General features: G+C 39.9%; 1 protein-coding gene across 1 annotated transcript in view; it reads left to right on the top strand.

The window, feature by feature from the left end:
- The first annotated feature begins 2,257 nt into the window (after positions 1–2,257).
- Positions 2,258–12,022, top strand: part of camsap2a (calmodulin regulated spectrin-associated protein family, member 2a) — a 152,764-nt gene continuing 142,999 nt past the window's right edge. Inside the window, 3 exon segments of the mRNA XM_052011124.1 lie at positions 2,258–2,667; positions 2,669–2,698; positions 2,700–2,760. Coding sequence (XP_051867084.1) covers positions 2,617–2,667; positions 2,669–2,698; positions 2,700–2,760 — 142 coding nt within the window. The 5' untranslated portion in view covers positions 2,258–2,616.

Genomic DNA, 12,022 nt, shown 5'->3' with positions numbered 1-12,022 from the left:
TATTTTATAATAAATCTTTTTCTTTCCTTTCTTTTATATTATATTCATTCACTAAGAGATCGTTGGATCTACAGATTTTTTTATATACTTTATTGTTTTTTATGATTATCCATGCCATGATTGTTCTTCCGATCTCTTTGTATTACATGTACAGACATTGATGTTATATATTAATCTGTATTAATTTGAAAACTAATAAAAAGATTGAAAAAGAAAGAAAGGAACTTGAAACTCTCAACCCCCTCGAACTCGGCACCATTGATGGAGACAGGTGTATGTACACTGCCCCCTTTACTGAAGTTAATGACCAGCTCTTTTGTTTTGCTGACATTGAGGGAAAGGTTGTTGTCATGAAACCATGTCACTAAACTCTTTACCTCCTTCATGTACTCTGACGCATGTTACACCGTGGAGGCCAAGGTATGTCATTGGAGAAAAAAAGATTGAGAAGAGATGTGATAGACTTGCAAGGTCATGATAGATTTATACTGAGTGAATAGAGAAAAGCAGTTCCCATTAGCAGATAGTTTGAGGACCAGGGACAACGATTCAAAAGAAATAGGGGTCATGTGAAGCAAGTGCATTTATGAAGTAAAACTCAGTGCCTGTAATGATTGCGGGAATAAAGTCAATCAAGATTTCAAAAGGAAGTTGGATTTCTGCTTGAAGGTAAATAATTGTCAGGGCTATGTGGACAGAGCGGGGGATGTGACTGTGAGGAGCTGTCATTGGATTTAAGAGGTTGAATTGCCTCTTTCTGTGCTATAATGATTCTATCATACTAAATACTCAAAGTGTATTACCTTTGAAAATCAGTTTGAATGAGATATTCATTACTGAAAGGGAACGAACCTAAAAAAAACACAATAGTTTAATGCGTAATGACGTCAGATGCTCGGGGAACAATCCACAGATGAATACGATGCATCATTACACTAATTTTGTTTACCTCTCTACTTAATTAACTTCAAATAATTTTTAAACTGTGGTGCAAACAAATTGCGTTTGAAAAGGTTTATGGGATTTGATTCATGTGCCACAGCTGTGGCCCTGTTGTTTTAATTTGGTTCATTCGGTAGTACTGTCACCTTTTGAGTTGGAAGGTTGCGCATTCAAGCTGCACACCAAAAAGCTGAGCAAAGAGCCTATGCTGACACTTCACTGTGGTTCTGAGTGATTGTTCCACTAACAGGATTGCAGTCCTTCAGATGAGAAGTTAATTCTCTCAAGAGGAGCTAAAAAAAATCTACCACTTCAAAGAGCAACTGAGTTATCTTCGTGTGCTGGCCAATATTTATCCTTCATTCTTACTAGAACAGATAATTAGGTAATTGCCACGATGCTGTTTGTGGCAGTCTGCTGTGCATAAATTGACTGTTGAGGTTCCGACTTTACAATAGGGACAATATTTAAAGAGTATTTCATTGGTTGTATTGTGATTTGGGAATCCCGAAACGGACGTGAAAGGCCCCAAATAAATGTTCTTTCATCTGCATTGCCATTTCCGAGTTAGTCGTTTAATCACAAAAGAATCGCCAATCTTCATGCAAAAATTCACATCAGCAGTTTGTGGCTATATTACCCAGAAAAGGACAATAATTTCTTTTTAAAGCTAGAATGATCTTTTGTTATTTTCTCACCTTTGCTACTTGGAGTTGTTGCTACGATGTATCGCCTAATAAATAAACGCGGTTAAATTAATTCCATTATTAACATTAGCAACGTTTTGCGGAGATGCGTCCGCATTGTGGTAGTTTTCTACTGTATTATGCGATCCGCGGTCTTCAACTGATTTGAAACAAATTTCATTATCACTTCGGTTTTTTAAGCGTTGTTTAAATTCCCCAAGAACAAACGACAAGTGAGAGAGAAAGATGTGATCTCCAAAGTAATTTAATAGTGCAGAATTTGCCTGGGAAGTGAGGGCTCGCTCGAATATGAAGCGAATAGAATGGAAAATGAATGAAACCAAAATGCATTACAGTTGAGGCGGCTATTAATTATTTTGAATGGCTCTTGTTTTTTGGGAAATAATGCTTGTGATAAAGGACGAGGCCGGCGGGCAAGGCTGTAAATGCCGAGACGAACAATATGCACCGTCTGGAAAAGAAAACAGAGAGAAGGCCCTAACACCAACTGGTGGCGCGCATTGTGCGGGAACGAGCTTAACCAAGCAAAGGAGTGGGGACGTGAGAACTTCACACGCCCAGGACGTTGACGGGAGCGCGCAGCGCGGGGCGGCGCTGGGAGGCGGGCTCCCGGTGGAGCAGCAGCCCAGTGACAGGAGGCGGAGGATGGGAGCGGCCCGAGGGTAGGCAGCGGGAGCGGCCGGCCCCAGCTTCTTCCCCTCACTAGCCCCTGCGACCCGGCACCCCCTCATCCGTACCTGGAGAAGCGGGAGGCAGCGACAAGAGGAGCCTTGTCACCATAGAAAAAATAATCCGGATCTTCCATATAAAATCACCCTCCACCAAAAAGCTTGGTTGATTTGCAAAGGCATTCGGAGGAGCCGACACTTTACGCGCTGCAGGGATGCCGTAAATCACGCAGGATTTTCCTTGCGGCAGAGCCAATTTTAAGGAGGGAGAGAGCGGCTGTTGGCGCCGGGCTTCAGTAATGGGCGACACGATGGATGCGGGCAGAGAAATGAAGAAGACGTTCATTGTCCCCTGCCATCAAAGCCTTCGATCACTATGATTTTTTCCAGAGCCAAGATCGCCTGCAGCCTCTCGTGGTTGGTGGCGAAAGCATTCGGGACAGGTAGGTGGCGCGCTGTGTGCCGGGTGCGGGTTTTGTATGGCCAGGAGATGGGAATGCAGCAGACACAGACGGCCGGCCCTCCTTCCTACGACACATCAGCACCTTATAAACTGCTGTGCGTCCTCATTGCACGCGGCTGGCCTCCGCTGTCTTCAGATTTTAATTATGTTAAAACATAAGACGTATTAGAAAAACGTATTGACATTTGGCCGGTTCTGACTTCATAGGAAGGTTGCTGGGTCCTTATGCCCCAAAAGGAATGATCCCATTTGATCTTTTCCCGTGTGCTGTATTCATATGTTTCAGGAGTGTATAGCGAGTACAGGGATTTGTTTGTTTCTATACAGATCTACCAATAAACTACACAATGTTTACACAATTTTTCTTCTAAGATGGTGGTCGAGTTAGCTTTATTGACACCTTTGTAATTATTTTATATGCGTGAATTATGCTTATCTTTTGCTTTTCGATTTATCAAAACTTATAACTATGGCATTAGCATGAATGTACATGGTCTACATTTGTTGATGGAAAAATATTTTTTCTGCGTTATATAATTTTTGTTCTTGTAAATGCCTTAAGGTAGGTAAGACAAGTTCAAGGACGTATAAAGGTAATTTTTATGTCATCTGCAATGAACATTTATCGCATAGGGAAATCAAATTCATTTGTGATTTCTCTGCGTTATTTACACTGGTTGTTGTAAAATAGTATGGCTATTATTTTGGGATTGCAAGTAGAGGCAGAGCACTAAGTTATAGTGATGAGTGCAAATATTGACCAAGAGTGGGGTAAACACTTAGTTGTTTTGATGGGTTTCTTGATAAGCCATGACAGTTTACGCCTGTGTGGACATTTACATGGCATCCCTTCATCCCTTAGAGCTATTGTTTGTCCATTGGTGATCAACTCCATGGAAATCTGCTCTGACATGGGAGTCCCTGCCACACTTGCTGCAGGTGAAGGCAGTGGGCTGAGAAGTGCAAAGTTTGCTGGCCTTTGTTTCCACTGGGCCGCTTTCACAGCTAGCCAAGCTTTCCATTTTTCCTTGTCTCTTCCGATGCTATCCTGAATAGTCAGCCTCTGGAGATCCAGATCATTGTCAGTCTTCATCTGCATTGATGTCCAATATCTTCCTACCTTGCTTCCAGTTGTTCTTGTCATGAAGGTGTGAACAGGAAGTCATGATCTAGTGGTCAGGTCAACATACAGAATATGTTTGGAAATGGACCCATCAATCATCTGATGAATGTGTCAATCCATTGCAAGCGCTGCTGGCTTAGTACTGAATAAATGCTAATGGACTTGGCACACTCTAGAACTTTGTGTTGCCAAGGGGTACCAAGAATGTGTCTGAGGCAGCAAAGGTGGAAATAGTTAAGTCTTTTCTCATGCCCTGTATGCACTGTAGGTGTGTACTAAAGACACCATCTTGGTGGACTTGCAATTTGCTGTTCTTGTGTAGGTGCTGTTGCTCCACACTCTTTTACTGAGCTTGGATGTTAATAGTCCAATTGATGTCACATATATTCCAAGGCAGTGTGATCACAAGACGAGCCATAAATGTCTTCACTTGACGTTTTTCTTGCATAGATAGGTTTTTGAAGCAAACAAAATGATACAAAAAATTATTTTGCTTTCAATAAACATTTGTACGTTGGGTTAGGGGACTGTGAGAACATAATGTAACATAACGTTTAAGGTTGTATAAATCGGTAATGCGCATAGTTATTTTCTGTTAATTTTGAACCCAACATAGAAACATGTATACTGTCATAGTTCATAATTTATACTGTATAATTGGGGTTATCCAGAACTCCGTTATTGGTGTTAATAACTTGCACTAAGTCCCATTCACTCCTCACCCTGTATTTACTGACCTACATTGGCTACAGCTCAAGCAGTGGCTTGATTTTTAAAATACTCACCTTTGTTTTCAAATCCCTTTATGGTCTCCTTCATATCTCTTTAATTTCCCCCAGCCCTAAAACACTGTAAGATATCAACACTCCTATTCTGGCCTCTTGAGTATCCCCACATATAGCATAAGCACTTGAGTCCATAGCTGCTGAGCTTCTAAGTTTCAAATCACTCCCTGAACCTCTCTGCTCTTCTACCTCTGTTATCCTCTCTGCCGTTCTTGCCCCTCTGCTTTATTCTCATTTAAGACACTGGCTAAGTTTTTGATCACCTACCCTAATATCTCCTCCTTTTGTGGATTGGTGACAAATTTTGTTTGATAATGTTTCCATGAAGCTTTATGGGATCAACCTAACCAAGTGCCTATTCTTTGAAAATCAAAAAACTGCAGATGCTGGAAATACAAAATAAAGACAGAAAATACTGAAAACACTCAGCAGGTCAGGCAGCATCTGTGGAAAGAGAACCAGAGTCAATGTTTCAGGTTGAAGACCGTTCACCAGAACTAGGTTTGACCAGAAATCCTAACTCTGGTTCTTTTTCCACAGATGCTGCTGAATCTGCTGAGTATTTCCAGCCTATTCTGTGAACCCCTGTTGTGACATGTATACACCCACAAAGTGCTGGAGGAGCTCAGCAGGTCAGGCAGCATCTATGGAGGGAAATAAACAGTCAACGTTTCAGGTCAAAACCCTTCATCAGGACTGGAGAGGAAGAGGGCAGAAGCCAGAATAAAAAGATAGGGGGAGGAGCACAAGCTGGCAGGTGATAGGTGAGTCCAGGTGAAGAGGGGGAAGGTAGGTGGGTGGAGGAGGGGGGAGATGCAAGAAGCTGAGAGGTGATAGGTAGAAGAGGCAAAGGGCCAAAGAAGAAGGAATCTGGTAGGAGAGGGCAGTGGACCATGGAATAAATAAAGGGAAGGAGGTGGGGAATAGATGGGCAGGTCATGAGGGTGGGGAAAGGAGCCACAGGAATGAGGGAAGGCAAAGGGGGGGGGGTGAAGGATGGAGGAAAAAAAGGGGGGGAGAAGAGGAGAGTGTTTACCAGAAGTTAGAGAAATCGATGTTGAGGCCATCAGGTTGGAGACTACCAAGTTAGAATATGAGGTGTTGTTCCTCCAACCTGCGTCTGGCCTTAATGTGGCAGTAGAAGAGGCCATGGATAGATGCTACCTAACCTGCTGAATTCCTCCAGCACTTTGTGTTTGTTGCCCCAGATTCCAGCATCTGCAGAATCTCTTGTGTCTCTGTGACATGTATACAGTTTGCTTGTTCAGAACTTCTAAAATTTAAAGAGTCTTCCCTTTTAACAGAGATATTTTAACTAAATTGAACCATTTGTTTAGTTACCAAAGAAGCTTGATGAACATGTAATATCTTTCTAAGGTAGTGCCCAAGTTTCCTGGATTGCCTTGTTTAAAAATTTCCTGTCAGATTTTTGCTCCTTCTATAGCACTGATTAAGCACATAGAGTTTGATTATAAGATCATCTCACTTCTCCTCATGCTTGATCTTTATGTAACCGTAGAGATGATTCAACATATCATCTTCTTTCAATTCCTCTCCACTGTCCATCTATCTGATAAAATTAGAGAATCACTTGCAATGGTTTCTCTAGCCATACCATTTTGTTTCCTCTGATGTCTCCCAAGGATTTATCCTCCCACTGTATCTTGTCAACCTGCTGTCCCTCATAAACGTGTGCATTGACGACATCCAGTTCCACTGCACCATCCCCAGCTTTGACCTTTCACTGGCTCTAAATTGTCACATTGTTTGGCAAGCATCCAGTACTGCATGAACAGGAATTTCCTCCAGCTCAATATTGGAAGCATCTCAGCTGTTTTTGGTCCCATCACAAAGTTCCCCAGCCACTGACTTCCTTGCTCTTGCTGAAAATTGTCTGAACCTAAACCAATTGCTCACAACTTCGGTGTAATATTTGATAAGCTTCAGATCTTGTATCATCACCTCATTTCCATTCTGTGATGTTCTTGACCTTGGCTCCTGCTTTAGCTCATCTGCTGATGAAACCATCATCCATTCTTTTGTTACCAATGGACAAGTTTATTCCAATGCACATCTGATCTGTCTCCCTCATTTCATCTTCTGTATCAAAAACTTTGCTTCCATGTCCGAACTCACTCCAAGTTTTATTCACCTGTCTCCCATATGCTTGCTGATCCATGTTGGCTCCTGGTTCAACAATGTTTTGACTTCTTAAAATTTTCATTCTTGCTTACATTTCCCTCATTATACCTATCTCTGTGCTGTGCTCCTCTAAATTTCTTCCAATTCTGGACTCTTGGTCATCCTCAAATTTAATTGAATTGTCTGCTTTCAGCTCTCAAGTAAACTCAGCTCTTAGAATTGATCCCTAAACCTCTCTATCATTGTTCCTCTTTATCCCTTTAGAATTTTCTTTTCAACCAAGTACTTAACCATCTTCCTTACTATTTCCATGTGGGGATTGACGTCAAAGTTTGTTTGTGAAGCACTGTAGAATGTTTTGCTGTATTAAAGAAACAAAAGCTATCTTTTGTTTCATTTAAATGAGAGAAAATTATTTTTCAGTCTGTCACTAAAGTGCAACTTGTTTATGAGCTTGCATGAAGGTTATAAAATTGGCACATTTTGTTGCTTGTACATGCATAAGTATGTTGGGCCCAAATTTGAAGCAACCTCCATCGATAGGATGGTTTTGCTCTTCATTTGCAAAAAGTTTATGTATTCTCAGATTAGGTCCTGATCCTAGTCCAAAATAAATTTAAAACAAAATAGCCATCATTTACCACAAAGGCATCACGTTCTGATCCTTGTTTGTGGATGCTTTAAAAATAACTATGACTGGAAATTTGTTTGCTTTTCTGGATGCAGGAAGAAGGAAATACTTTGAGACTCATTTGCTTGATAGTATTCTTGCTTCTGAATCTGAAGACTGAATTGGGTTATTCCTACTCTAGATTCTTGAGTGCAAATTATGGGTGCACAGTTGTGGGTGGCATTTTTCAGTTGAGACATTAAAGCTGTTCTCTCAGATGGACATTAAAAGATGCTGTGGCATTAATTTGAAGAAGAGCTGGAGAATTAACCTCTGGTATTTCAGCCAATGCCTTTTCCTTTATTTACCATTACAGATAATCAGGACTTTATCACATAGTTGTTTGCAAAACATTGCTTTTGGTAAATTGGTTGCAGTGTTTCCAATATTATACAGAGGCTGCATGTCAGCAGTATTTTATTGAATTTAAAGCCCATCGGACATTCTGAAAGGGAAGAAGATTTATTTTCATCTTCTGGCTTAGTTATGTTTTTGTTTGATTGTTCTCCTATGAAGTGCTTCGGGACATCTTACATTGTGTTAATGCAATTTGTTGTTTATGTGTTTTATTGGAGTAGTGCTAAATATGACCAGTGAAATGAAATTGTCATTTCCCCACAGGAGAATACTAATTTACAAGTCATGAGTTCACACAATAACTGTAGTGTTAGTGCAAAGCAGTTACTTGATATCTCATCCATAAGTTTGATATTGATTGCTTTGGATGAGTGTTAAATCTATAGCAAGAATGTGAAGGAAGAATGGAGCTTGCTGGGAAGGGCATTGCATCAGGATATCCTAAAGTACTATGTAGCCAATGAAGTACTTTCTGAGATGTGTTAATGTAGGGAAATGCAGCAGCTAATTTGTACACAGCCAAGTTACACAAAGTGTAGCGAGGTAAATGACAAAATAATTTGTTGTCACAATGTTAGTTGAAGGGTAGATGTTGGCCAACACAGAGGAAAACCCGCCTGTTCTTCAAGTAATGGCATTGGATCTTTTATATCACCTGAGAGCTATTGGTGCCTTGGTTTCATTCACAAGTCAGCATCTCTGATAATGCACATCACTTCATTAACTGTGTTGATCATTGGTTTAGATTGTGTTCCCATATCTCTGAACCCATTCCTTCTGACTTGGTGATCAGGTCTTCCCAGTGAATGAGGAAGTTTTTGAGATATGTTAATGTAGGGAGATGCAGCAGCTAATTTTCACAGAACTAAGTGTGATACTTCCATTAAGGGGAAATTTCCTGTCATATTTTAAAAAATATGTTGAAATAAAAATGATGAAAGTTTTCCTTTTTCATCTCAGTACATGGTTAAAGTAAGATGCATGGAGCTCAATTTTTAGTTTTCAATTTTATTATACTCCAACGGTGGCTTTTTATGTATAATTTATTATAGATGTATGTAAGTGAAAATGGTCATGCTCTTTCTTGGGAAATATTTCATCTTGGTTCTTTACGTAACTGCCCTTATGGAAATTTACCCTTGTGTTCTTTCTCTTCATTTTCACAGTTCTAAAAACATCACCAAAATGTGTTAGCGTGATGTTAGTGAGAGTTTGTCAGTATTGCAAATATATTTAGTTATTTAAGGATCCAAATTGCAGGTGGCAAAATAAGCTTTGGTACCTAAATTAGCAGTAATAAATGAAATAGCAGATTAACTGTGATATATTGGAGCAGGATACATTGCCATTTATTTCTCAAGTTTTGTGTGCATTATATTTTTTGTTATGTTGATTGGAGAGAACAGCTGAAGGCTTATGTCCTCCTAATCAATTGAGGTAAATTGAAGGTGAGAGTTGACAGCCTCTCTCTCAGATTGTTTCACAGTCACCAGAATGGAACTAGAGTTCAGGAGAGTAAAACCAGACATGGAACATTTTAAAGCAGAAATATTCAGATGTTCATGCTTTAATGCACATTTTCATTGCACAATGTTTGCAGTAATAGCAGCCACTTGTATTTATGTAATATCTTTAAATGTAGCAAAAAATATCCCAAGGCACTTCACAAGAGCTTTTTCAAACTAACACATGATCCAGGAGAGATATTAGAACAGACAAACAAAGGCTTGATACAAAATGTGGATTTCAATGAGCATCTTAAAGGAGGTAAAGAAGCAGAGTGGTGTCGGAAGGGGGTTCCAGAGTTACGAGCCTTGGCAGCTGAAGACATATCTCCCACTAGTAGAGCTATTAAATTCAAGGATGTGCAGTATTCTAGAATTGGAGTAGCATAGGTATCTTCTTCAGTGTAACAGAGATTGGGATGAAGTAAGACAATATGAGGGATACAAAGCAGAGAAATTTTAAATCCGGGTATTGTTCACAAGGAGGGAACATCGCTCAGCGAGCACCAATATTATGGATGATTGGAACTTAGTATGAGTTTTAGATGTCCTCGAGTGTACAGCAGGTAGAACAAGGGGTACCAGCAAGAGTGCATTGGAATAATCAACTGTGGAAGTAACAAAATTGTGGTTGAGGCATGGCCAGCATCAGGCAATACCACTAACGTGGAAATAATTGATCTTAGACATGACACACAAATAAGGTGCAAAACCCAGCTCAGTATTAGAAATGATAACAAAGTGGTGAAATGTTTCAGACGGTTCACTGGAGACAGATGGAGTCAGTGGCTTGGGAACGAAGTTTGCAACAATGATTTAAGACAATAGCCTCAGTCTTACCAATGTTTATGCAAATTCTGCTCATCTAGTAGTGGATATTGGGTAAACAGCCCAAGAATTTGGAGGCAGTGAAGGAGTCAAAACAAGTGGTGCTGTGATAAGCCTGGGCATTGTCAATGTTTCTATGGAGACATTTACCTGGTTTTTGGGTGATTTTCACGTGGGGCAGCAAGTAGATGAAAATAAAAAGGAGCTAAAGGGAAAGTGATGGTGTGAGTGCAGGAAGGGCAGCCTTTACGAGTGACTCTGTCCATGACTGGATAGATAAGAATGGAACCAGAGTATAGTCCCATCCAGAAGGATGAAAGTAGAACACTTTTTTTGGAGGATGGTGTATGTGCTGTGTTAAAGGCTTCAGACAGGATTAGGGTGGCTATTACAATATCAATCACATTGGATGTTATTGGTTCCTTTGGTCGGAGCTGTACAGTGGCAAGGAAACTACCTGATTCTGAGTGATTCAAACAGGAGCTCTTTAAGATAGGTACAAGATTGGGAGGCTGCAAAGTGTAGGTTGAGCAGGTATTCTGATGGAGCAACAATCTGCTGGAGAAACTCTGCGGGTCAAGCAGCATCTGTAGGAGGAAAAGAATCATCAATATTTTTGGTCGGAATCCTGAATCAGGACTGGTGCAGGTTTCAGTCTGAAAACCTCATCAACTCCTTTCCTCCCACAGTTGCTGCTTGACCTGCAGAGTTTCTCCAGCAGTCTGTTGATTCTGCTGAGTTATGCAGGTCATGATGTGGTGGTTATGAAATATTCAGCAAAGTGCATTTTAGATAAATACTGACAAACTTACAGTACCAGAAAATCAAATGATTCTCTTGAAGAACAATAAATGTTTGGGATACTTTGCTTGGTAATGTATTTTAGGAAAACCAAGCCTTCTAGGGACAGTAAGATCCAGCTGGATGCTATAATGGGAAAACTGAGAGGATGAAGCTAACTGGGCTAAATAATTTTTTCTCATCCATGATGCCTGATACTGCTTGTCTGTATCCAATTGCAACAAACGTAGTTCAGCAAAACTGGCAGGGATAGACAGAGCAACAAATTGATGGATTTGCACTTTATTAAAATAGTTAATTAAAATGGCATCATTTTAACCTTAACATAGTATTTAATACATCCTGTTAAATTATGATTTTTGAGATGAATCGAGCGAGTAATTGTTAAGAAGCTCTTTTCTACAGAACAGTTTACATGAAAATCCTCTCTGTTTATAATGGTATATGGTTTCACTTTTTTTAGTAATGAACTGAATGCCTTAAACAAAAATATTGCCCATTCTTAGTGGACCTGTAAGTAAATTTAAGTTGGAATAATATCTGATGCATTGACCAAATTTGTGGCTTTAGTATACATAGAAAAGAGAAAGTAGTTCATCTGTGGAACAAATAGGGCAGTGTATAATATGGCGTCATTGTAATTGCTGGATGATAGCAATTATTTCTTCTCGTAGTTGAGACCCATTTGAATACAATTATATTCTCTATTATATTAAGCTTCTGTATAATTGGTTTTGAGTATCATTTCAACCTTGTATTTCTACACAAGGTGCATTCGACATGTGCCATATTTAGTTTTCAAAGTTTGGTGATGGACTTTGACTTTCCAAAGATGGATTGAAGAAGTGTTTCTTCTTTTTCAAATAATTTTCAAACTGTAATGAGGTTGCATTTTTTTCTAATTCTTTTAATTGGGCCTGAACCTGATGGGAAAGGACAGTAGTTAGAGTTTGGAACTGCTGCATTTCTCCACCCACTTCCCTTTCCCCATCCCTTCAAGTTTCTGGAAGTTTGAGACTCAATGCAAGCAG

This window comes from Pristis pectinata, chromosome 3 (genome assembly GCF_009764475.1).
Source record: "Pristis pectinata isolate sPriPec2 chromosome 3, sPriPec2.1.pri, whole genome shotgun sequence".
Classification (NCBI taxonomy): domain Eukaryota; kingdom Metazoa; phylum Chordata; class Chondrichthyes; order Rhinopristiformes; family Pristidae; genus Pristis; species Pristis pectinata.
Note: the sequence above shows the minus strand (reverse complement) of the source record. Positions and strands in the feature narration are given on the sequence as shown.